Here is a 26,882-nt window from a genome sequence, read left to right on the forward strand (position 1 = left end):
GCACACGTGTCTCAGAGGGAAGGGGCACACGTGTCTCAGAGGGAAGGGGCACTCGTGTCTCAGAGGGAAGGGGCACTCGTGTCACAGAGGGAAGGGGCACAGAGGGAAGGGGCACTCGTGTCACAGGGGGAAGGGGCACAGAGGGAAGGGGCACTCGGGTCAGAGAGGGAAGGGGCACTCGTGTCTCAGAGGGAAGGGGCACTCGTGTCTCACAGGGAAGGGGCACTCGTGTCTCACAGGGAAGGGGCACTCGTGTCACAGAGGGAAGGGGCACTCGTGTCACAGGGGGAAGGGGCACAGAGGGAAGGGGCACTTGTGTCTCAGAGAGAAGGGGCACTCGTGTCTCAGAGGGAAGGGGCACTCGTGTCTCAGAGGGAAGGGGCACTCGTGTCTCAGAGGGAAGGGGCACTCGTGTCTCAGAGGGAAGGGGCACTCGTGTCTCAGAGGGAAGGGGCATTTGTGTCTCACAGGGAAGGGGCACTCCTGCCTCAGAGGGAAGGGGCACAAAGGGAAGGGGCAGTCGTGTCACAGGGGGAAGGGGCACACTTGTCTCAGAGGGAAGGGGCACTTGTGTCTCAGAGAGAAGGTACACTCCTACCTCAGAGGGAAGGGGCACTCGGGTCACAGAGGGAAAGGGCCCTTTTGTCTCAGAGGGAAGGGGCACACGTGTCTTAGAGGGAAGGGGCACTCGTGTCTCAGAGGGAAGGGGCACTCGTGTCTCAGAGGGAAGGGGCACTCGTGTCTCAGAGGGAAGGGGCACTCGTGTCTCAGAGGGAAGGGGCACTCGTGTCTCAGAGGGAAGGGGCACTCGTGTCTCAGAGGAAAGGGGCACTCGGGTCTCAGAGAAAATGGGCACTCGTGTCTCAGAGAAAAGGGGCACTCGTGTCTCAGAGAAAAGGGGCACTCGTGTCTCACAGGGAAGGGGCACTCGTGTCTCAGAGGAAAGGGGCACTCGTGTCTCAGAGGAAAGGGGCACTCGTGTCTCAGAGAAAAGGGGCACTCGTGTCTCACAGGGAAGGGGCACTCGTGTCTCAGAGGAAAGGGGCACTCGTGTCTCAGAGGAAAGGGGCACTCGTGTCTCAGAGGAAAGGGGCACTCGTGTCTCAGAGGAAAGGGGCACTCGTGTCTCAGAGGAAAGGGGCACACGTGTCTCAGAGGGAAGGGGCACACGTGTCTCAGAGGGAAGGGGCACACGTGTCTCAGAGGGAAGGGGCACTCGTGTCTCAGAGGAAAGGGGCACTCGTGTCTCAGAGGAAAGGGGCACTCGTGTCTCAGAGGAAAGGGGCACTCGTGTCTCAGAGGAAAGGGGCACTCGTGTCTCAGAGGAAAGGGGCACTCGTGTCTCAGAGGAAAGGGGCACTCGTGTCTCAAAGGAAAGGGGCACTCGTGTCTCACAGGGAAGGGGCACTAATGTCTCAAAGGAAAGGGGCACTCCTGCCTCAGAGCGAAGAGGTACTCGTGCCTCAGAGCGAAGAGGTACTCGTGTCTCAGAGATAAAACTGACAGAGGGCTGAGTGTTGTGGTGTGGTGAGTGATGGTCACCACTAAATATTGCCCGCATGGAGGTGTGCAGATAACCTGGTGATGTTGGAGTACCGTACCCTACCACCAGGTGCACAGTTGAGCTCTGTGACCACGATTTACGTGAAGGGTGGGACCCCGTGTAAAATTAAGAGCCCCTCTATACTACACTGATCATCGCTTTGCTGGAGAAAGTAATCATGGGGCAACCATTAAGAAAGAAAGACTTTAGGGACATCACGATACAGAAGCACAGAGTAATCCTGAAGACAGTCATTGTGACAGTACGCTGGGGGCTGTCCCTTCTCATCCTACCTTTCTGATGAGCGTCTATCTTGCTGTGAGCCTAATGCACCGGTTCAGATGTTACACAAATATTTCCAGTATGTGTGGCCCGAGCTGAACACGCTGCAGCGCAATGTACATGTCAGGGAATTACATGATGTGCCACAGGAAATGGTGCAACAAAACAGGAAGTGATGTCAGATGGCATTGCATGACTTATGCCACCTATATCTGACATAATAACATGGCACCCACTCCCCATTCAGTGCACTACATTCATCAAGAGCTTCCCTACTGTCACAATCCTGACTGTAGGTTTTATATTTGGTGACTTACCCCTGCCATCTGTCCTGGATCCTGTGTCTTTTCACTCACGGAGTTAAACAGCTTGTCAGTTTTCCTGAGTTCTCTGCCTGAGAGGTAATAGTTAATTAGCTCCACCTGTGGTGATCTCCTGTGTGAGGCTGAATTCAGTAATCTAAAAGCAAGCATCCTGTGTTTTGCAGAAGTCCAGGCTTCAGTGTTCTCTTGGCCTGCTAGGCCTCATTCTACATCACAGCCTTGGCTAGAGTAGTCACATGACAGTGACATCACCTAATCCTGCCCACCAATCATCAAGGACCAGGAAGTATAAATCAGGAGGCTGAGTTGGAATCTGGGCCAGTTCCTTGTGTCACATACAGCCTTGTGTGGGTCTTAAGCTGAGCTCCCTAAAGGTAACCTTTGTACCTAAGTTCCTGTGGAAACTCTGTTCCCTTGTTACCGTTTGGTTTATTTGTGTGTTGCCATTTGATTTCACCATTTCCCTGAGTCTCAATGTAAAGGTACAGCTGCAATGTTTCGTCTTAAAGGCACAGTACTGAATTCCGTGTTCTCCACTGAAAACCACAGCTGTCGTGTTTCAGTTTTACTACTGTTGTAGTTGGGATCTCCAGGGCTCAGTACCTCGTGCCTCAGCATCTCCGTGCTTCCAGCATCTCCGTGCCTCAGCATCTCCGTGCCTCAGCACCTCCGTGCTTCCAGCACCTCAGTATCTCCGTGCCTCAGCACCTCAGTGCCTCAGCATCTCCGTGCCTCAGTACCTCCGTGCTTCCAGCACCTCCGTGCCACAGCACCTCCGTGCCTCAGCACCTCCGTGCCTCAGTATCTCCGTGCCTCAGCACCTCCGTGCCTCAGCATCTCCGTGCCTCAGTGCCTCAGTACCTCCGTGCTTCCAGCACCTCCGTGCTTCCAGCACTTCCGTGCTTCCAGCACTTCCGTGCTTCCAGCACCTCCGTGCCACAGCACCTCCGTGCCTCAGTACCTCCGTGCCACAGCATCTCCGTGCTTCCAGCACCTCCGTGCCTCAGCACCCCTACGCACCCCAGTGTCTCTACGCACCCCAGTGTCTCTACGCACCCCAGTGTCTCTACGCACCCCAGTGCCTCCACGCACCTCAGTGCCTCCAAGCACCTCAGTGCCTCCAAGCACCTCAGTGTCTCCAAGCACCTCAGTGTCTCCAAGCACCTCAGTGTCTCCAAGCACCTCAGTGTCTCCAAGCACCTCAGTGTCCGCAAGCACCTCAGTGTCTCCAAGCACCCCGTGCCCTTTAGCACAATTATACCTGGTATTCTTCACTGATTCATCAGTGCCTTTCCAGTTCTGTCTTTCAGGAGACCTTCAGCATGCCTCCTGTCTGCCGACCTAATCCTGCATGAGGAGAACCTAGATTCGGCCATCTCTGCTGCGGTTCCTCTTCCCAGTCTCCGGAGGAAACCCAGAGTCCACAGCATTTCCAAACCAGGTCAGTGGTAGTATTCACATAATCCTCCAGTCGCCCGCACAGACTTCACTACACCGGGTTCACAAAAACCTCAGTCATGACAGTAGGAACTGGCCACATGGACCCGGCCGAAAGTGTTAGTCTGACGCATGACCTCCTAAGCAATATTGCAGGACGCTTGGAAGGTCTGGAGTCGACTCAGCATCGATTGGCACAGTGTTTGCAGCGGAATTCGTCCTCCAGAGATTCTATGACCTTCTGCTCTAAGACTCCTGACCAACTGCAGATTTTCTACCAGATGTTACTACAGTTACAAGAACTTTTGTCTAGTATTCTCTCTGTGATGCCTGATCTCCTCAGGAATACTACCAACGTTGTTGATCCTGTTTTGTCCCATCCAGTTAATAGAGTCTCTTCCTCTGCGCAAGGGAAAGTTTTTCATCAGAGCTATCCACGGCCCAAGCTCTCTGAAGCTGAACGTCAGCGGCGGAAGGAGCTACATCTCTGTCTTTACTGTGGAAATTCTGGTCATTTTGTTAAAGACTGCATTCTTCGCAAGCCAGGTAATAGTGACAAATCTCAGTATCATAGTGCTCATGTCTACAAGTCATCCACAGTATCCGATTCTTTTGCTGCTGACGGGGGTATCAAGAAGGCTACTCTTCTGAGAGAGACTCAAATTTATGACTGGGGTCCGGTGGTTAAAAGACCTTATCCCAAGTTGGGTGTCCAGAGAAGAATGTTCAAGCCATTTACAGTCACAGAGGAGTCCGTGTCCACAGACCCAGGAGGGGCGTTTTCAGAGCGTCCAGCCCCAGGAGGGGCGTCTTCAGAGCGTCCAGCCCCAGGAGGGGCGTCTTCAGAGCGTCCAGCCCCAGGAGGGGCGTCTTCAGAGCGTCCAGCCCCAGGAGGGGCGTCTTCAGAGCGTCCAGCCCCAGAGAGTCTTCAGAGTGCTTCCCAGCCAGTGAGTCTTCAGAGTGCTGCCCAGCCAGTGAGTTTTCAGAGTGCTGCCCAGCCAGAGAGTCTACAGAATGCTGCCCAGCCAGAGAGTCTACAGAGTGCTGCCCAGCCAGAGATTCTACAGAGTGCTGCCCAGCCAGAGATTCTACAGAGTGCTGCCCAGCCAGAGATTCTACAGAGTGCTGCCCAGCCAGAGATTCTACAGAGTGCTGCCCAGCCAGAGATTCTACAGAGTGCTGCCCAGCCAGAGATTCTACAGAGTGCTGCCCAGCCAGAGATTCTACAGAGTGCTGCCCAGCCAGAGATTCTACAGAGTGCTGCCCAGCTCCGTGAAGAGGGGGCTCTTGCCTCAGCCCAGCCCCGTGAAGAGGGGGCTCTTGCCTCAGCCCAGCCCCGTGAAGAGGGGGCTCTTGCCTCAGCCCAGCCCCGTGAAGAGGGGGCTCTTGCCTCAGCCCAGCCCCGTGAAGAGGGGGCTCTTGCCTCAGCCCAGCCCCGTGAAGAGGGGGCTCTTGCCTCAGCCCAGCCCCGTGAAGTGGGGGCTCTTGCCTCAGCCCAGCCCTGTGAAGAAAGGGCTCAGCCCGTCCCGGTTCCAGCCGGTCCAGCAATACTCCAGGCCCTGCCTGGTCAGTCCGTCCCGGTTCCAGCCGGTCCAGCAATACTCCAGGCCCAGCCTGGTCAGTCCGTCCCGGTTCCAGCCGGTCCAGCAATACTCCAGGCTCCGCCTGGTCAGTCCGTCCCGGTTCCAGCCGGTCCATCAATACTCCAGGCTCCGCCTGGTCAGTCCGTCCCGGTTCCAGCCGGTCCAGCAATACTCCAGGCCCAGCTTGGCCAGTCCGTTCCGGTTCCAGCCGGTCCAGCAATACTCCAGGACCAGCCTGGTCCGTCTCCTTTGGCTCCAGCCAATTCAAGTATCCTTGGATCCAATCCAGTCCTACTCGTCCAGCCAAAGCTTTCTTCAGTTTCATCCTCTAAGCTTTCGTCTGATGGTTTTCCATCAGACGATGGAGATTTATTGCAATATGCCGCTCTGGTTGAACAATTTCTCTCTCGGATGGAGTCTGATCCTTCAGGTGCAGTAACTCTTTCCAACGTTACTCGATATCTGTTCCTGGCATTCAGAGGAAGAGCTTTGGAGTGGGCCAACATGCTCTTTGAGAGTAATGATCCTGTGTTCCATGACTTACAGACTTTCAGTAACGCTGTAGTTAAAGAATTTAGTCCTAAACCTTTGGAATCTGCATCAACGAAGGTCCTAAATTCTTCTGTATGAATTTCTCAAGTTCCTCTAAGATTCAAGATGGGTGTCCGGAGTCCACCCTTGAAGAGGGGGATACTGTCACAATCCTGACTGTAGGTTTTATATTTGGTGACTTACCCCTGCCATCTGTCCTGGATCCTGTGTCTTTTCACTCACGGAGTTAAACAGCTTGTCAGTTTTCCTGAGTTCTCTGCCTGAGAGGTAATAGTTAATTAGCTCCACCTGTGGTGATCTCCTGTGTGAGGCTGAATTCAGTAATCTAAAAGCAAGCATCCTGTGTTTTGCAGAAGTCCAGGCTTCAGTGTTCTCTTGGCCTGCTAGGCCTCATTCTACATCACAGCCTTGGCTAGAGTAGTCACATGACAGTGACATCACCTAATCCTGCCCACCAATCATCAAGGACCAGGAAGTATAAATCAGGAGGCTGAGTTGGAATCTGGGCCAGTTCCTTGTGTCACATACAGCCTTGTGTGGGTCTTAAGCTGAGCTCCCTAAAGGTAACCTTTGTACCTAAGTTCCTGTGGAAACTCTGTTCCCTTGTTACCGTTTGGTTTATTTGTGTGTTGCCATTTGATTTCACCATTTCCCTGAGTCTCAATGTAAAGGTACAGCTGCAATGTTTCGTCTTAAAGGCACAGTACTGAATTCCGTGTTCTCCACTGAAAACCACAGCTGTCGTGTTTCAGTTTTACTACTGTTGTAGTTGGGATCTCCAGGGCTCAGTACCTCGTGCCTCAGCATCTCCGTGCTTCCAGCATCTGCGTGCCTCAGCATCTCCGTGCCTCAGCACCTCCGTGCTTCCAGCACCTCAGTATCTCCGTGCCTCAGCACCTCAGTGCCTCAGCATCTCCGTGCCTCAGTACCTCCGTGCTTCCAGCACCTCCGTGCCACAGCACCTCCGTGCCACAGCACCTCCGTGCCTCAGCACCTCCGTGCCTCAGTATCTCCGTGCCTCAGCACCTCAGTGCCTCAGCATCTCCGTGCCTCAGTACCTCCGTGCTTCCAGCACCTCCGTGCTTCCAGCACTTCTGTGCTTCCAGCACCTCCGTGCCACAGCACCTCCGTGCCTCCGTGCCACAGCATCTCCGTGCTTCCAGCACCTCCGTGCCTCAGCACCCCTACGCACCCCAGTGTCTCTACGCACCCCAGTGTCTCTACGCACCCCAGTGTCTCTACGCACCCCAGTGTCTCTACGCACCTCAGTGCCTCCAAGCACCTCAGTGCCTCCAAGCACCTCAGTGTCTCCAAGCACCTCAGTGTCTCCAAGCACCTCAGTGTCTCCAAGCACCTCAGTGTCTCCAAGCACCTCAGTGTCCGCAAGCACCTCAGTGTCTCCAAGCACCCCGTGCCCTTTAGCACAATTATACCTGGTATTCTTCACTGATTCATCAGTGCCTTTCCAGTTCTGTCTTTCAGGAGACCTTCAGCATGCCTCCTGTCTGCCGACCTAATCCTGCATGAGGAGAACCTAGATTCGGCCATCTCTGCTGCGGTTCCTCTTCCCAGTCTCCGGAGGAAACCCAGAGTCCACAGCATTTCCAAACCAGGTCAGTGGTAGTATTCACATAATCCTCCAGTCGCCCGCACAGACTTCACTACACCGGGTTCACAAAAACCTCAGTCATGACACCTACCACTTATATAATCATCATGAGACATACTGTACATTGCGTGTGGTCACCGGTTACTAGTAACACAGCATGGGATTTACTATTCATACAGCTGGAGACTTAGGGTTTGGAGAATGAAGAGGTTTGTATGACAATTAGACTATAAACTACCCTACATTGCACCTACAGATGCCCCTGTGTTACCACACCTGCCCCGGCAATTCTCTTGCTCATGGAATTATTGAGCAGCGCTCCTCACCTGTCTACTGGCGGTTGCCAGTCTGCGACTTTATGCAAATGGAGCTACAAAGCCCTCCCCTGGCGTACATCCACGCGTCCGAATGTGCAAGGACTGAGACGCCCGCTGACGCTGAAATACCAATTGGTGCGTCCTTAGATTCCACCATCAGCTGCATCATTGATACTTGTGAGTGGCTTGACGTCTCTGTGTGCAACCGCTTTCAGTCACACCCGCGACACCCCCATAACATCTATAATTCGGCCCACCTCTGTGCGTGCGCTAAGCCGCCTCCCCCTCACCGCCCAGGGATGCCACACACATTTTCAAGACGTTTTTGAGACCCTGCATCTCCCGCACGCCTCAATCCCAACTCTGACTGTGCACGCGCTATCTGGACGCATGTATGGTGAGACATAAGCGCAAACGTAGAAGAAAAACATGGCTACCCTGCGTCCGACACCGGCAGTGCGTGCGACTCAGGCCACACTGTGGAAGGAGCAGGAATTTCATGTGCACCGATGTAACCATTATACAGCATATTGGTCCTCATTCCAAGTAAATCGCTAGCTGCCGTTGTTCGCTGAGTAGCGATCAGTGAAAAAAAAAGGCTAATCTGCGCATGCGTATGCACCGCAATGCGCACGCGCGTCGTACGGGTACGAAGTCCTTTGTGGTTTTGCACTGTTTCTAGCAACGATTCCAATCACACAGCCGAACGCAGGGAGATTGACAGGAAGTGGGAGTTTCTGGGTGGCAACTGACTGTTTTCTGGGAGTGTTTGGGAAAACGCAGGCGTGGCCAGGCGTTTGCTGGGTGGGTATCTGACGTCATTACCGTGTCACTCATCGCAGCAATCATCGCACAGGATAAGTAACTACAGGGCTGGTCTTGTTCTGCACAAGATGTGTTTGCTGCCGCGCGGCTGCACAGGCGTTCGCACTCCTGCAAAGTGAAAATACACTCCCCCGTGGGCAGCGACTATGCGTTTGCACGGCTGCTAAAAGTAGCTAGCGAGCGATCAACTCGGAATGAGGGCCCTTATACACACACATCTTCTTACTGTCCCTATGTTTGTGTGCTGTCCCAAATCTCAGACCTATAAAGCGGTGCTGTCAGACGTATAATGGGGACGGTTTGGGTATATTGTGGGAAGGGGCTTGCCTTGTCCTGATTTCTTATTGGGAATAGTCGGGATGTAAAGTAATGACTGTAACCCCAGTTATAACGTATCAGCAATGGCAGCTCTCATAAGAGAAGGCTGCGCTGTTGCGTGTTTGGAGATGACCTATTTTTTTGCGTATGACTTCATGACTTAATTTAGAGCTTGGGGCCTTGTTCAGAGTTGCACACAGATCGACTTGTGTAGTGACAATCGGGACGTAGGTGCAGTGTGACTCGGACGCAAGCAAGAAAACATTGGTCGACTGCATGCATGTCGACACGCGGTGCAGTTATCGCGTGGCTCAGAATCAGACCCTTACTGTGGTGACAGTTCTGGCTTAATGGTAAATTGGAACATCTGCGCTAATTCTGTCACCGTCTACAAATGACTATTGCAGCTTTGTTTCATTATTTCCCCGCTTTCACTCTCGCCGCTTTCACACGCCCCCTCCAATTGTGACCCCGCTCCCTCCCATTGTGACCCCGCTCCCTGTCAGTTACCCGCTTCTACCCTCTAGTTGTGCATTCTGGACAGTCGTGTGGCCTGATGAATAGAAGTTACCGCTCCTAGAGGACACTGGCATACAGCTGAGAGTGTAACGTGTCTGTGTGAGGACACACTGATACATGTGACCCTGTGGTCACGTCCCCGGGGCTGCCCCAGGGTTGCACTGTACAGTACCTGACGCTCTCATTTAGGGAGTAGAGTTCGTTGTCTTGCAGGCCTCCTCCTTTGAACACGTTGATGACTGCGCTCTGCACACTGAGGAAGGAAACCGCTAGATACTCAGTATGTCACATCTGTCCCACAAGACCTCTGCAGTATTTACATGCAATGCAACGTGCAACTGTGGTTACACACAAGACGCAGATATAAATGTCATCCAGCAAATACAGTATAAAACACTCACTTCTCCGCAGTCAGCGTCATGTTATATCACAGAGGAAGCGGGGGTCATTCAGAGTTGTTAGCAAACCAAAGAAGCAAGTAACTGGGCAAAACCATGTGCACTGCAGGTGGGGCAGATGTAACATGTGAAATCTAAATTGCAGTGTAAAAATAAAGCAGACAGTATTTACCCTGCACAGAAATAATATAACCCACCCAAATCTAACTCTCTCTGCACATATTATATCTGCCCCACCTGCAGTGCCCATTAGCTAACAAATTTGCTGCTGCGATCAGATCTGAATTACCCCCTATGTGCACTGCAGGGGAGGGGGGGCAGATGTAACATGTGCAGAGAGAGTTAGGTTTGGGTGGGTTATATTGTTTCTGTGCAGGGTAAATACTGGCTGCTTTATTTTTACACTGCAATTTAGATTTCAGTTTGAACACACCCCACCCAAATCTAACTCTCTCTGCACATGTTACATCTGCCTCACCTGCAGTGCAGCATGGTTTTGGCCATTAGTGTGCTTTTTTTTGGTTTGCTAATAAACCTGAATAACTCGCTACAAGCAAATTAGTCTGTGACCACGATGCAAATAAAATAAGAGAAAAAAGTATGAAATGATGGGAAGCGCTGCCCGTGGCAGTGCATACAAGTCGCACCATGTATCTCACGCCACATGGCGCAAAAGCTCTAGGTGTACGAGGACTGTAACATGGGCTGGCCAGTATTCCTGGTAATGCGGCTTCTCCATTCACTATTCATAAAGAAACGAAGCGACTGTGGAATGATTCTTACAGCAGTTCAATGAGTCGATACAAAACTGGAAACCTCAGCGGAGTCAATTTCATTTTGATTGATTTAAAACGAGAAAATAAAAATTGAGGGAAAGCTTTGGCTACGGTCAGTTGTGCTCAGACATGTGCAGCGCGGCGCTCACACATTCCAGCTGACATTAACACAATTTTTGTTTTCTGTAGCAAACAACCCATACACAACTGAAGTCACAACGCCTGATCCAGAGATGTACACAAACCCGACAGCTGCTCCCTGTCAGTCATTTTCCATTCTCACTGCGAGCATAATCGCAAATCTATTGCTGCGTGTGCGTATTACTGCAGCGGCGTATGCACAGTTTACCGCTAATAGTTCATTTGCAAAAACATCGGCACAGCGTACAACTATGAATCAGTCCCAATATTCACAGAACACATTCACTGGGAACGAGTGGCACTGAGGCAGCCTGGCTGGAGGAAATGTACAACACTGAGGCAGCCTGGCAGGAGGAAATGTACAGCACTGAGGCAGCCTGGCAGGAGGGAATGTACAGCACTGAGGCAGCCTGGCAGAAGGATGGTCGTGTACAGCACTGAGGCAGCCTGGCAGGAGGAAGTGTACAGCACTGAGGCAGCCTGGCAGGAGGAAGTGTACAGCACTGAGGCAGCCTGGCAGGAGGAAGTGTACAGCACTGAGGCAGCCTGGCAGGAGGGAATGTACAGCACTGAGGCAGCCTAGCAGGAGGGAATGTACAGCACTGAGGCAGCCTGGCTGGAGGAAATGTACAACACTGAGGCAGCCTTGCAGGAGGAAGTGTACAGTACTGAGGCAGCCTGGCAGGAGGAAGTGAACAGCACTGAGGCAGCCTGGCAGGAGAAAGTGTACAGCACTGAGGCAGCCTGGCAGGAGGAAGTGTACAGCACTGAGGCAGCCTGGCAGGAGGAAGTGTAGAACACTGAGGCAGCCTGGCAGGAGGAAGGTCGTGTACAGCACTGAGGCAGCCTGACAGGAGGAAGTGTACAACACTGAGGCAGCCTGGCAGGAGGAAGTGTACAGCACTGAGGCAGCCTGGCAGGAGGAAGTGTACAACACTGAGGCAGCCTGGCAGGAGGAAGTGTACAGCACTGAGGCAGCCTGGCAGGAGGAAGGTCGTGTACAGCACTGAGGCAGCCTGGCAGGAGGAAGTGTACAGCACTGAGGCAGCCTGGCAGGAGGAAGTGTACAGCACTGAGGCAGCCTGGCAGGAGGAAGGTCGTGTACAGCACTGAGGCAGCCTGACAGGAGGAAGTGTACAGCACTGAGGCAGCCTGGCAGGAGGAAGTGTACAGCACTGAGGCAGCCTGGCAGGAGGAAGTGTACAAAACTGAGGCAGCCTTGCAGGAGGAAGTGTACAGCACTGAGGCAGCCTGGCAGGAGGAAGTGTACAGAACTGAGGCAGCCTGGCAGGAAAAAGTGTACAGCACTGAGGCAGCCTGGCAGGAAAAAGTGTACAGCACTGAGGCAGCTTGGCAGGAGGAAGTGTACAGCACTGAGGCAGCCTGGCGGGAGGATGGTCGTGTATAGCATTGAGCCAGCCTTGCGGGAGGATGGTCGTGTACAGCATTGAGCCAGCCTGGCAAGAGGAAGTGTACAGCACTGAGGCAGTCTGGCAGGAGGAAGTGTACAGCACTGAGGCAGCCTGGCAGGAGGAAGTGTAAAGCACTGAGGCAGCTTGGCAGGAGGAAGTGTACAACACTGAGGCAGCCTTGCAGCAGGAAGTGCACAGCACTGAGGCAGCCTGGCAGGAGGAAGTGTACAGCACTGAGGCAGACTGGCAGGAGGAAGTGCACAGCACTGAGGCAGCCTGGCAGGAGGAAGTGTACAACACTGAGGCAGCCTAGCAGGAGGAAGTGTACAGCACTGAGGCAGCCTGGCAGAAGGAGGTGTACAGCACTGAGGCAGCCTGGCAGGAGGAAGTGTACAGCACTGAGGCAGCCTGGCAGTAGGAAGTGTACAGCACTGAGGCAGCCTGGCAGGAGGAAGTGCACAACACTGAGGCAGCCTGGCAAGAGGAAGTGTACAGAACTGAGGCAGCCTGGCAAGAGGATGGTCATGTACAGCACTGAGGCAGCCTGGCAGAAGGATGGTCGTGTACAGCACTGAGGCAGCCTGGCAGGAGAAAGTGTACAGCACTGAGGCAGCCTGGCAGGAGGAAGTGTACAGCACTGAGGCAGCCTGGCAGAAGGAGGTGTACAGCACTGAGGCAGCCTGGCAGGAGGAAGTGTACAGCACTGAGGCAGCCTGGCAGGAGGAAGTGCACAACACTGAGGCAGCCTGGCAAGAGGAAGTGTACAGAACTGAGGCAGCCTGGCAAGAGGATGGTCATGTACAGCACGGAGGCAGCCTGGCAGAAGGATGGTCGTGTACAGCACTGAGGCAGCCTGGCAGGAGGAAGTGTACAGCACTGAGGCAGCCTGGCGAGAGGAAGGTCGTGTACAGCACTGAGGCAGCCTGACAGGAAGAAGTGTACAGCACTGAGGCAGCCTGGCAGGAGGATGGTCGTGTACAGCACTGAGGCAGCCTGGCAGGAGGAAGGTCGTGTACAGCACTGACTCAGCCTGGCAGGAGGATGGTCGTGTACAGCACTGAGGCAGCCTGGCAGGAGGATGGTCGTGTACAGCACTGAGCCAGCCTGGCAGGAGGAAGTGTACAGCACTGAGGCAGCATGGCAGGAGGAAGTGTACAGCACTGAGCTAGCCTGGCAGGAGGAAGTGTACAGCACTGAGGCAGCCTGGCAGGAGGATGGTCGTGTACAGCACTGAGGCAGCCTGGCAGGAGGAAGTGTACAGCACTGAGGCAGCCTGGCAGGAGGAAGTGTACAGCACTGAGCCAGCCTGGCAGGAGGAAGTGTACAGCACTGAGGCAGCCTGGCAGGAGGATGTGTACAGCACTGAGGCAGCCTGGCAGATGGATGGTCGTGTACAGCACTGAGGCAGCCTGGCAGGAGGATGGTCGTGTACAGCACTGAGCCAGCCTGGCAGAAGGAATTGTACAGCACTGAGCCAGCCTGGCAGGAGGAAGTGTACAGCACTGAGGCAGCCTTGCAGCAGGAAGTGCACAGCACTGAGGCAGCCTGGCAGGAGGAAGTGTACAGCACTGAGGCAGTCTGGCAGGAGGAAGTGCACAGCACTGAGGCAGCCTGGCAGGAGGAAGTGTACAACACTGAGGCAGCCTGGCAGGAGGAAGTGTACAGCACTGAGGCAGCCTGGCAGGAGGATGGTCGTGTACAGCACTGAGGCAGCCTGGCAGGAGGATGGTCGTGTACAGCACTGAGCCAGCCTGGCAGGAGGAAGTGTACAGCACTGAGGCAGCCTGGCAGGAGGAAGGTCGTGTACAGCACTGACTCAGCCTGGCAGGAGGATGGTCGTGTACAGCACTGAGGCAGCCTGGCAGGAGGATGGTCATGTACAGCACTGAGCCAGCCTGGCAGGAGGAAGTGTACAGCACTGAGCCAGCCTGGCAGGAGGAAGTGTACAGCACTGAGGCAGCCTGGCAGGCGGATGGTCGTGTACAGCACTGAGGCAACCTGGCAGGAGGATGGTCGTGTACAGCACTGAGCCAGCCTGGCAGGAGGAAGTGTACAGCACTGAGGCAGCCTGGCAGGAGGAAGTGTACAGCACTGAGCCAGCCTGGCAGGAGGAAGTGTACAGCACTGAGGCAGCCTGGCAGGAGGAAGTGTACAGCACTGAGGCAGCCTGGCAGATGGATGGTCGTGTACAGCACTGAGGCAGCCTGGCAGGAGGAAGTGTACAGCACTGAGGCAGCCTGGCAGGAGGAAGTGTACAGCACTGAGCCAGCCTGGCAGGAGGATGGTCGTGTACAGCACTGAGCCAGCCTGGCAGGAGGAAGTGTACAGCACTGAGCCAGCCTGGCAGGAGGAAGTGTACAGCACTAAGGCAGCCTGGCAGGAGGATGGTCGTGTACAGCACTGAGGCAGCCTGGCAGGAGGATGGTCGTGTACAGCACTGAGCCAGCCTGGCAGGAGGAAGTGTACAGCACTGAGGCAGCCTGGCAGGAGGAAGTGTACAGCACTGAGGCAGCCTGGCAGGAGGATGGTCGTGTACAGCACTGAGGCAGCCTGGCAGGAGGATGGTCGTGTACAGCACTGAGCCAGCCTGGCAGGAGGAAGTGTACAGCACTGAGGCAGCCTGGCAGGAGGAAGTGTACAGCACTGAGGCAGCCTGGCAAATGGATGGTCGTGTACAGCACTGAGGCAGCCTGGCAGGAGGATGGTCGTGTACAGCACTGAGCCAGCCTGGCAGAAGGAAGTGTACAGCACTGAGCCAGCCTGGCAGGAGGAAGTGTACAGCACTGAGGCAGCCTTGCAGCAGGAAGTGCACAGCACTGAGGCAGCCTGGCAGGAGGAAGTGTACAGCACTGAGGCAGTCTGGCAGGAGGAAGTGCACAGCACTGAGGCAGCCTGGCAGGAGGAAGTGTACAACACTGAGGCAGCCTGGCAGGAGGAAGTGTACAGCACTGAGGCAGCGTGGCAGGAGGAAGTGTACAGCACTGAGGCAGCCTGGCAGAAGGAGGTGTACAGCACTGAGGCAGCCTGGCAGGAGGAAGTGTACAGCACTGAGGCAGCCTGGCAGTAGGAAGTGTAGAACACTGAGGCAGCCTGGCAGGAGGAAGTGCACAACACTGAGGCAGCCTGGCAAGAGGAAGTGTACAGAACTGAGGCAGCCTGGCAAGAGGATGGTCATGTACAGTACTGAGGCAGCCTGGCAGAAGGATGGTCGTGTACAGCACTGAGGCAGCCTGGCAGGAGGAAGTGTACAGCACTGAGGCAGCGTGGCAGGAGGAAGTGTACAGCACTGAGGCAGCCTGGCAGAAGGAGGTGTACAGCACTGAGGCAGCCTGGCAGAAGGAGGTGTACAGCACTGAGGCAGCCTGGCAGGAGGAAGTGTACAGCACTGAGGCAGCCTGGCGAGAGGAAGGTCGTGTACAGCACTGAGGCAGCCTGGCAGGAGGAAGTGTACAGCACTGAGGCAGCCTGGCAGGAGGAAGTGTACAGCACTGAGGCAGCCTTGCAGCAGGAAGTGCACAGCACTGAGGCAGCCTGGCAGGAAGAAGTGTACAGCACTGAGGCAGTCTGGCAGGAGGAAGTGCACAGCACTGAGGCAGCCTGGCAGGAGGAAGTGTACAACACTGAGGCAGCCTGGCAGGAGGAAGTGTACAGCACTGAGGCAGCGTGGCAGGAGGAAGTGTACAGCACTGAGGCAGCCTGGCAGAAGGAGGTGTACAGCACTGAGGCAGCCTGGCAGGAGGAAGTGTACAGCACTGAGGCAGCCTGGCAGTAGGAAGTGTAGAACACTGAGGCAGCCTGGCAGGAGGAAGTGCACAACACTGAGGCAGCCTGGCAAGAGGAAGTGTACAGAACTGAGGCAGCCTGGCAGGAGGAAGTGTACAGCACTGAGGCAGCCTGGCGAGAGGAAGGTCGTGTACAGCACTGAGGCAGCCTGACAGGAAGAAGTGTACAGCACTGAGGCAGCCTGGCAGGAGGATGGTCGTGTACAGCACTGAGGCAGCCTGGCAGGAGGAAGGTCGTGTACAGCACTGAGGCAGCCTGGCAGGAAGAAGTGTACAGCGCTGAGGCAGCCTGGCAGGAGGAAGGTCGTGTACAGCACTGACTCAGCCTGGCAGGAGGATGGTCGTGTACAGCACTGAGGCAGCCTGGCAGGAGGATGGTCGTGTACAGCACTGAGCCAGCCTGGCAGGAGGAAGTGTACAGCACTGAGGCAGCCTGGCAGGAGGAAGTGTACAGCACTGAGCCAGCCTGGCAGGAGGAAGTGTACAGCACTGAGGCAGCCTGGCAGGAGGATGGTCGTGTACAGCACTGAGCCAGCCTGGCAGGAGGAAGTGTACAGCACTGAGGCAGCCTGGCAGGAGGAAGTGTACAGCACTGAGCCAGCCTGGCAGGAGGAAGTGTACAGCACTGAGGCAGCCTGGCAGGAGGATGTGTACAGCACTGAGGCAGCCTGGCAGATGGATGGTCGTGTACAGCACTGAGGCAGCCTGGCAGGAGGATGGTTGTGTACAGCACTGAGCCAGCCTGGCAGAAGGAAGTGTACAGCACTGAGCCAGCCTGGCAGGAGGAAGTGTACAGCACTGAGGCAGCCTTGCAGCAGGAAGTGCACAGCACTGAGGCAGCCTGGCAGGAGGAAGTGTACAGCACTGAGGCAGTCTGGCAGGAGGAAGTGCACAGCACTGAGGCAGCCTGGCAGGAGGAAGTGTACAACACTGAGGCAGCCTGGCAGGAGGAAGTGTACAGCACTGAGGCAGCCTGGCAGGAGGATGGTCGTGTACAGCACTGAGGCAGCCTGGCAGGAGGATGGTCGTGTACAGCACTGAGGCAGCCTGGCAGGAGGAAGGTCGTGTACAGCACTGAGGCAGCCTGGCAGGAAGAAGTGTACAGCGCTGAGGCAGCCTGGCAGGAGGAAGGTCGTGTACAGCACTGACTCAGCCTGGCAGGAGGATGGTCGTGTACAGCACTGAGGCAGCCTGGCAGGAGGATGGTCGTGTACAGCACTGAGCCAGCCTGGCAGGAGGAAGTGTACAGCACTGAGCCAGCCTGGCAGGAGGAAGTGTACAGCACTGAGGCAGCCTGGCAGGGGGATGGTCGTGTACAGCACTGAGGCAGCCTGGCAGGAGGATGGTCGTGTACAGCACTGAGCCAGCCTGGCAGGAGGAAGTGTACAGCACTGAGGCAGCCTGGCAGGAGGAGGTGTACAGCACTGAGGCAGCCTGGCAGATGGATGGTCGTGTACAGCACTGAGGCAGCCTGGCAGGAGGATGGTCGTGTACAGCACTGAGCCAGCCTGGCAGAAGGAAGTGTACAGCACTGAGCCAGCCTGGCAGTAGGAAGTGTACAGCACTGAGGCAGCCTGGCAGGAGGATGGTCGTGTACAGCACTGAGGCAGCCTGGCAGGAGGATGGTCGTGTACAGCACTGAGCCAGCCTGGCAGGAGGAAGTGTACAGCACTGAAGCAGCCTGGCAGGAGGAAGTGTACAGCACTGAGGCAGCCTGGCAGTAGGAAGTGTACAGCACTGAGGCAGCCTGGTAGGAGGAAGTGTACAGCACTGAGGCAGCCTGGCAGGAGGAAGTGTACAGCACTGAGGCAGCCTGGCAGGAGGATGGTCGTGTACAGAACTGAGGCAGCCTGGCAGGAGGAAGGTCGTGTACAGCACTGAGGCAGCCTGGCAGGAGGAAGTGTACAGCGCTGAGTCAGCCTGGCAGGAGGATGGTCGTGTACAGCACTGAGGCAGCCTGGCAGGAGGATGGTCGTGTACAGCACTGAGCCAGCCTGGCAGAAGGAAGTGTACAGCACTGAGCCTGCCTGGCAGGAGGAAGTGTACAGCACTGAGGCAGCCTGGCAGGAGGATGGTCGTGTACAGCACTGAGGCAGCCTGGCAGGAGGATGGTCGTGTACAGCACTGAGGCAGCCTGGCAGGAGGATGGTCGTGTACAGCACTGAGCCAGCCTGGCAGGAGGAAGTGTACAGCACTGAGCCAGCCTGGCAGTAGGAAGTGTACAGCACTGAGGCAGCCTGGCAGGAGGAAGGGTACAGCACTGAGGCAGCCTGGCAGATGGATGGTCGTGTACAGCACTGAGGCAGCCTGGCAGGAGGATGGTCGTGTACAGCACTGAGCCAGCCTGGCAGGAGGAAGTGTACAGCACTGAGCCAGCCTGGCAGGAGGAAGTGTACAGCACTGAAGCAGCCTGGCAGGAGGAAGTGTACAGCACTGAGCAGCCTGGCAGTAGGAAGTGTACAGCACTGAGGCAGCCTGGCAGGAGGAAGTAACAGCACTGAGGAAGCCTGGCAGGAGGAAGTGTACAGCACTGAGGCAGCCTAGCAGGAGGATGGTCGTGTACAGCACTGAGCAGGGAAAGTGAGGAAATACAACATTGTCCTTAACATCTTTATCTTGTAAAAGAACCTTTGAGGTCAGTTTAGGGATTAGTTGCAGGATTACAGATTACACTTTATGACCCATATTTAGGATGGAAGATAAAAAATACAACAAAGGATGTCAGTGACGGGACGGCTTCATTGTGATTATGTGAAAATATATTTCTCTAAGATATAGGATCCTAACGAGGCTTTTGTGTACTGTGCTTGTCATGTGTAGGTGATGTAACCTATAGCAACCAGCCGGACTGAGGTACATTTCAGAGAATAAAAAGAAAGCTTCCATTGGGTGTTATGTGTACCAGGTGTGGTATAGAAGATCTACAATATCTAGGTCGACAGCCATATGGTCGACATGCATTAGGTCGACACTAACAAAACCGTCGACGTGCATTAGATAGACATTGACAAAAGGTCAATATGCATTAGGTTGACACTGACAAAATGTCTACACAGGAAAAGGTCAATAGGTACAAAAGGTCGACGCAGGAAATGGTCGACACAAAAAAAAAACCTTGACAGCAATTTCTTTTTTCTTTTTTGAGGTGTCATTTTCATTGTCAGAGCACAGGGAACCCCAATTAGTATACCGCGTCCCTTTGCATATTGCGTCTCTAGAACGCTGTGAGCTGCTTTACGCTGAAAACACGGTACGCTACTTATCTCAGAGCGTCTCCACTGCACGACGTACCGACATTGAGTGCATTAGGACACATCTGTGGTATATGCACTTTACCTGTTCCACATTGCGCTGGAGTTGAGCTGTATGGCTTGTCTACTGGCGTAGAAACGCGGCAAGTCGCTCAGCGCTGGAGAACTCATGAACCGAGGCCGAGGACGTCGGAACGAACCCATCTTGCTGAATTGGACCGTGAAGTACGGCAATAGAGTCTGACTCCCAGTCATGCGGGCAACAGGGTGGCGAAAACCGGGATTGGCCTGTCCAACTGCGGAGGTCATGAAGCGGGCGCAGGAAAAGCGAGCGTCAGGCAAACTGTGAAAACAAAAACGGATTATTTAGGATGTGATGACATACAGTATATAACAAGAGGCAGCATGAAGGGAGTGAGCGGGTGCCCCGCACTAATATCATTATAATCATTGCCTCACTTTAGTGATTATCTCTGGCTGCGGACTGGAAGCCCTGACCAGATTACGCTACAAACATGTTATACACCTTTCATGTGGCACAAATAACCCGGCATATTGCCAGGTCCACGCGGGTCAGGGTGCGGTGTGAAAGGGATATGTGAGAAGATCTGATCTCCAGGCGAAACCTCCGTACACGTCACCAACCCGGCAAGTCTGAAAGGGGTTCCCAGCAGGCTGCACCCGGGGAGGACCCGCGTACAAGTTCCGGGTGCGATCCGCTAATTGCGATGTGAAAGCGGTATTAGTTAGCATAAATTATTTAGATAATTACCTTCTATTGTTTAAACAATAAAACAACACCACACTATGGAGGTCATTCCGAGTTGTTCGCTCGCAAGGCGATTTTAGCAGAGTTGCTCACGCTAAGCCGCCGCCTACTGGGAGTGAATCTTAGCATCTTAAAATTGCGAACGAAGTAATCGCAATATTGCGATTACACACCTCGTAGCAGTTTCTGAGTAGCTTCAGACTTACTCGGCATCTGCGATCAGTTCAGTGCTTGTCGTTCCTGGTTTGACGTCACAAACACTCCCAGCGTTCGCCCAGACACTCCTCCGTTTCTCCGGACACTCCTGCGTTTTTTCCGGAAACGGTAGCGTTTTTTCCCACACGCCCATAAAACGGCCTGTTTCCGCCCAGTAACATCCATTTCCTGTCAATCACATTCCGAACGCCAGAACGATGAAAAAGCCGTGAGTAAAATTACTAAGTGCATAGCAAATTTACTTGGCGCAGTCGCAGTGCGGACATTGCGCATGCGCATTAAGCGGAAAATCGCTGCAATGCGAAGATTTTTACCGAGCGAACAACTCGGAATGAGGGCCTATACCCTCAGTTCTCTGCCAAGCACCAGCTATTACCCAAACACCATCTTGTGTCCACATCTGTCTACCAAACACACCTATGTCCACATCTGTCTACCAAACACCACATTGTGTCCTCTGCTGCCTACCAAACACCACCTTGTGTCCTCAGCTGCCTACCAAACACCACATTCTGTCCTCAGCTGCCTACCAAACACCACCTTGTGTCCTCAGCTGCCTACCAAACACCACATTCTGTCCTCAGCTGCCTACCAAACACCACATTGTGTCCTCAGCTGCCTACCAAACACCACATTCTGTCCTCAGCTGCCTACCAAACACCACATTGTGTCCTCAGCTGCCTACCAAACACCACCTTGTGTCCTCAGCTGCCTACCAAACACCACCTTGTGCCCTCAGCTGCCTACCAAACACCACCTTGTGTCCTCAGCTGCCTACCAAACACCACATTGTGTCCTCAGCTGCCTACCAAACACCACCTTGTACCCTCAGCTGTCTACCAAACATCACCTTGTGTACTCAGCTGCCTACAAAACACCACATTGTGTCCTCTGCTGCCTACCAAACACCACATTCTGTCCTCAGCTGCCTACCAAACACCACCTTGTGTCCTCAGCTGCCTACTAAACACCACCTTGTGCCCTCAGCTGCCTACCAAACACCACCTTGTGCCCTCAACTGTCTACCAAACATCACCTTGTGTCCTCACCTATCTACCAAACACACCTATGTCCACATCTGTCTACCAAACACCACATTGTGTCCTCTGCTGCCTACCAAACACCACCTTGTGCCCACGGCTATCTACCAAACACAACCTTGTGTACTCAGCTGCCTACCAAACACCAACTTGTGTCCTCAGCTATCTACCAAACACAACTTATGTCCTCATCTGTCTACCAAGTACTACAAGGTGTTCTTAGTTTTCTAACAAGTGCCTGGAAGAACCATTGTGGCACTGGCATATAAAAAACATAATTCCATCATTACTTTGGCAAAAAGGATCATAACCCAGCTGACTGTAGATCAGTGATTAAGCATTAACATCTACACGTGTTCCTATGTTTTCTTTGCATGCACGTGTCAGCAGTGTGGTACAGTACTCAGTAGCTGACGCTACACACAGGATTATCACAGCAACTTCTCTTCTCTAATGTGATGCAATGACTGAACATGTTACACAAGACACCACACATTACATAAACATTACATGCTGCATAATTCTATTACACAGGGTGGTCTTCTGTTTGCCGGCGGTCGGGCTCCCGGCGCTCAGTATACCGGCGCCGGGAGCCCGACAGCCGTCATACCGACAATTATTTTCCCTCGTGGGGGTCCACGACCCCCATAGAGGGAGAATAAAATAGTGTGGCGCGCGTAGCGCGCCACCGTGCCCGTAGCGTGGCGAGCGCAGCGAGCCCGCAAGGGGCTCATTTGCGCTCGCCAAGCTGTCGGTAAGCCGGCGGTCGGGCTCCCGGCGCCGGGATGCTGGTCGCCGGGAGCCCGACCGCCGGCCAGCCGTAGTGAACCCATTACACATACTGTAAGACACTACTACCACAACATGAACTGATCACTGACCATGACCATAATGCATCTATTACACCCTATACAGACATAGGACACTACACCCTAACATGACCTGACCACTGGCCATGACCATAATACATCTATTACACCCTATACAGACATAGGACACTACACTCCAACATGACCTGACCACTGGCCGTGACCATAATACATCTATTACACCCTATACAGACATAGGACACTACACCCCAACATGACCTAACCACTGGCCGTGACCATAATACATCTATTACACCCTATACAGACATAGGACACTAATCCCCAACATGACCATACCACTGGCCATGACCATAATACATCTATTACACCCTATACAGACATAGGACACTACAACCACAACATGTACTGATCACTGGCCATGACCATAATACATCTATTACACCCTATACAGACATAGGAGACTACACCCCCCAACATGACCTGACCACTGGCCATGACCATAATACATCTATTACACCCTATACAGACATAGGACATTACACCCCAACATGACCAGACTACTGGCTGTGACCATAATACATCTATTACACCTTATACAGAAATAGGACACTACACCCCAACATGACCTGACCACTGGCCATGACCATAATACATCTATTACTCCCTGTACATACATAAGACACTACACCCCCAACATGTCCTGACCACTGGCCATGACCATAATACATCTATTACACCCTATACAGACACAGAACAATACACCCCCAACATGACCTGACCGCTGGACATGACCATAATACATCAATTACACCCTATACAGACACAGAACACTACACCCCCAACATGACCTGACTACTGGCTGTGACCATAATACATCTATTATACCCTATACAGACATAGGACACTACACCCCAACATGACCTGACCACTGGCCATGACCATAATAAATCTATTACACCCTATACAGACACAGAACAATACACCCCCAACATGACCTGACCGCTGGACATGACCATAATACATCAATTACACCCTATACAGACACAGAACACTACACCCCCAACATGACCTGACTACTGGCTGTGACCATAATACATCTATTATACGCTACAGAGACATAGGACACTACACCCCAACATGACCTGACCACTGGCCATGACCATAAAACATCTATTACACCCTATACAGACATAGGACACTACACCCCAACATGACCTGACCACTGACCATGACCATAATACATCCACTACACCCTATACAGACATAGGACACTTCACCCCAACATGACCTGACCGCTGGCAGTGACCATAATACATCTATTACACCCTATACAGACATAGGACACTACACCCCAACATGACCTGACCGCCGGCCGTGACCATAATACATCTATTACACCCTATACAGACATAGGATACTACACGCCCAACATGACCTGACCACTGGACATGACATAATATATCTACTACACACTATACAGACATAGGACACTACACCCCAACATGACCTGACCGCTGGACATGACCATAATACATCAAGTACACCCTATACAGACACAGAACAATACACCCCCAACATGACCTGACCGCTGGACATGACCATAATACATCTATTACATCCTATACAGACATAGGACACTACACCCCCAACATGACCTGACCGCTGGCCATGACCATAATACATCAATTACACCCTATACAGACACAGAACAATACACCCCCAACATGACCTGACCGCTGTCCATGACCATAATACATCTATTACACCCTATACAGACATAGGACACTACACGCCCAACATGACCTGACCACTGGCAGTGACCATAATACATCTATTACACCCTATACAGACACAGAACAATACACCCCCAACATGACCTGACCGCTGGACATGACCATAATACATCAATTACACCCTATACAGATATAGGACACTACACCCCCAATATGACTTGACCACTGGCTGTGACTATAATACATCTATTACACTTTATACAGACATAGGACACTACACACCCAACATGACCTGACCACTGACCATAATACATCTATTACACCCTATACAGACATAGGACACTACACCCCAACATGACCTGACCACTGGCCATGACCATAATAGATCTATTACACCCTATACAGACATAGGACACTACACCCCCAACATGCCCTGAACACTGGCCATGACCATAATACATCTATTACACCCTATACAGATATAGGACACTACACCCCCAATATGACTTGACCACTGGCTGTGACCATAATACATCTATTACACCCTATACAGACATAGGACACTACACCCCAACATGACCTGACTACTGGATGTGACCATAATACATCTATTACACCCTATACAGACATAGGACACTACACCCCCAACATGACCTGACCACTGGCCATGACCATGACCATAATACATCTATTACACCCTATACAGACATAGGACACTACACCCCCAACATGACCTGACCACTGGCTGTGACCATAATACATCTATTACACCCTATACAGACATAGGACACTACACCCCAACATGACCTGACCACTGGCCATGACCATAATACATCTATTACACCATATATAGACATAGGACACTACACCCATAACAAGACCTGACCACTGGACATGACCATAATACATCTATTACACCCTATACAGACATAAGACAATACACCCGACCTGACCACAGTTCATGACCATAATACATCTATTACATCCTATACAGACATAGGACACTACACCCCCAACATGACCTGACTACTGGCCATGACCATAATACATCTATTACACCCTATACAGACATAGGACACTACACCCTTAGCATGACCTGACCACTGGCCATGACCATAACACATCTATTACACCCTATACAGACATAGGACACTACACCCCAAACATGACCTGACTACTGGCCGTGACCATAATACATCTATTGCACCCTATACAGACATAGGACACTACACCCCCAACATGACTTGACCACTGGCCGTGACCAAAATACATCTATTACACCCTATAGAGACATAGGGCTCTACACCCCCAACATGACCTGACCACTGCACATGACCATAATACATCTATTACACCCTATACAAACATAGGACACTACAACCCCAACATGACCTGACCACTGGCCATAATACATCTATTACACCCTATGCAGACATAGCACACTACACACCCAACATGACCTGACCACTGGCCATGACCAGAATACATCTGTTACACCCTATACAGACATACGACACTACACCCCCAACATGACCTGACTACTGACCATGAACATAATACATCTATCACATCCTATACAGACATAGGACACTATACCCCCAAATTGACCTGACCACTGGCCATGACCATAATACATCTATTACACCCTATACAGACATAGGACACTACACCCCCAACATGACCTGACCACTGGCTGTGACAATAATACATCTATTACACCCTATACAGACATAGTACACTACACCCCCAACATGACCTGACCACACTGGACATGACCATAATACATCTATTACACCCTATACAGACACAGGACACTACACCTCCAACATGACCTGACCGCTGACCATGACCATAATACATCTATTACACCCTATACAGACATAGGACACTACACCCCCAAAATGACCTGACCACTGGACATGACCATAACACATCCATTACACCCTATACAGACATAGGACACTACACCCCCAACATGACCTGACCACTGGCCGTGACCATAATACATCTATTACACCCTATACAGACATAGGGCACTACACCCCCAACATGACCTGACCACTGCACATGACCATAATACATCTATTACACCCTATACAAACATAGGACACTACAACCCCAACATGACCTGACCACTGGCCATAATACATCTATTACACCCTATGCAGACATAGCACACTACACCCCCAACATGATCTGACCACTGGCCATGACCATAATACACCTATTACACCCTATACAGACATAGGATACTACACCCCAACATGACCTGACCACTGGCCATGACCATAATACATCTATCACACCCTATACAGACATAGGACACTACACCCCCAACATGTCCTGACCACTGGCCATGACCATAATACATCTATTACACCCTATACAGACATATGACACTACACCCCCAACATGACATGACTACTGGCCATGACCATAATACATCTATCACACCCTATACAGACATAGGACACTATACCCCCAACATGACCTGACGACTGGCCATGACCATAATACATCTATTACACCCTATATAGACACAGGACACTACACCCCCAACATGACCTGACCACTGGCTGTGACCATAATACATCTATTACACCCTATACAGACACAGGACACTACAGCCCAACATGAACTGACCACTGGCCGTGACAATAATACACCTATTGCACCCTATACAGACATAGGACACTACACCCCAACATGATCTGACCGCTGGCCATGACCATAATACATCTATTACACCATATACAGACATAGGACACTACACTACACCCCCAACATAACCTAACCACTGGCCATGACCATAACACATCTATTACACCCTATACAGACATAGGACACTACACCCCCAACATGACCTGACCACTGCTGTGACCATAATACATCTATAAAACCCTATATAGACACAGGAAACTACACCCCCAACATGACCTGACCACTGGCTGTGACCATAATACATCTATTACACCCTATACAGACATAGGACACTACACCCCCAACATGACCTGACCACTGGCCCTGACCATAATACATCTATTACACCCTATACAGACATAGGACACTACACCCCAACATGACCTGACCACTGGCCATGACAATAATACATCTATTACACCCTATACAGACATAGGACGCTACACCCCAACATGATCTGACCGCTGGCCATGACCATAATACATCTATTACACCCTATACAGATAGACACTACACCCCCAACATG

General features: G+C 52.5%; 1 protein-coding gene across 2 annotated transcripts in view; it reads right to left on the minus strand.

Moving 5' to 3' along the window:
* Positions 1-26,882, minus strand: part of PRR5L (proline rich 5 like) — a 95,323-nt gene that overhangs the window by 38,017 nt on the left and 30,424 nt on the right. For both annotated transcript variants that reach the window (XM_063946287.1, XM_063946288.1), the window contains exons 2-3: positions 19,154-19,411; positions 9,481-9,561 (exon numbers count right to left, since the gene is read on the minus strand). In XM_063946287.1, coding sequence (XP_063802357.1) covers positions 9,481-9,561; positions 19,154-19,377 — 305 coding nt within the window. In that variant the 5' untranslated portion in view covers positions 19,378-19,411. The remainder of the gene's footprint in view (positions 1-9,480; positions 9,562-19,153; positions 19,412-26,882) is intronic.

This window comes from Pseudophryne corroboree, chromosome 11 (assembly GCF_028390025.1).
Source record: "Pseudophryne corroboree isolate aPseCor3 chromosome 11, aPseCor3.hap2, whole genome shotgun sequence".
In the NCBI taxonomy this organism is placed as follows: Eukaryota; Metazoa; Chordata; class Amphibia; order Anura; family Myobatrachidae; genus Pseudophryne; species Pseudophryne corroboree.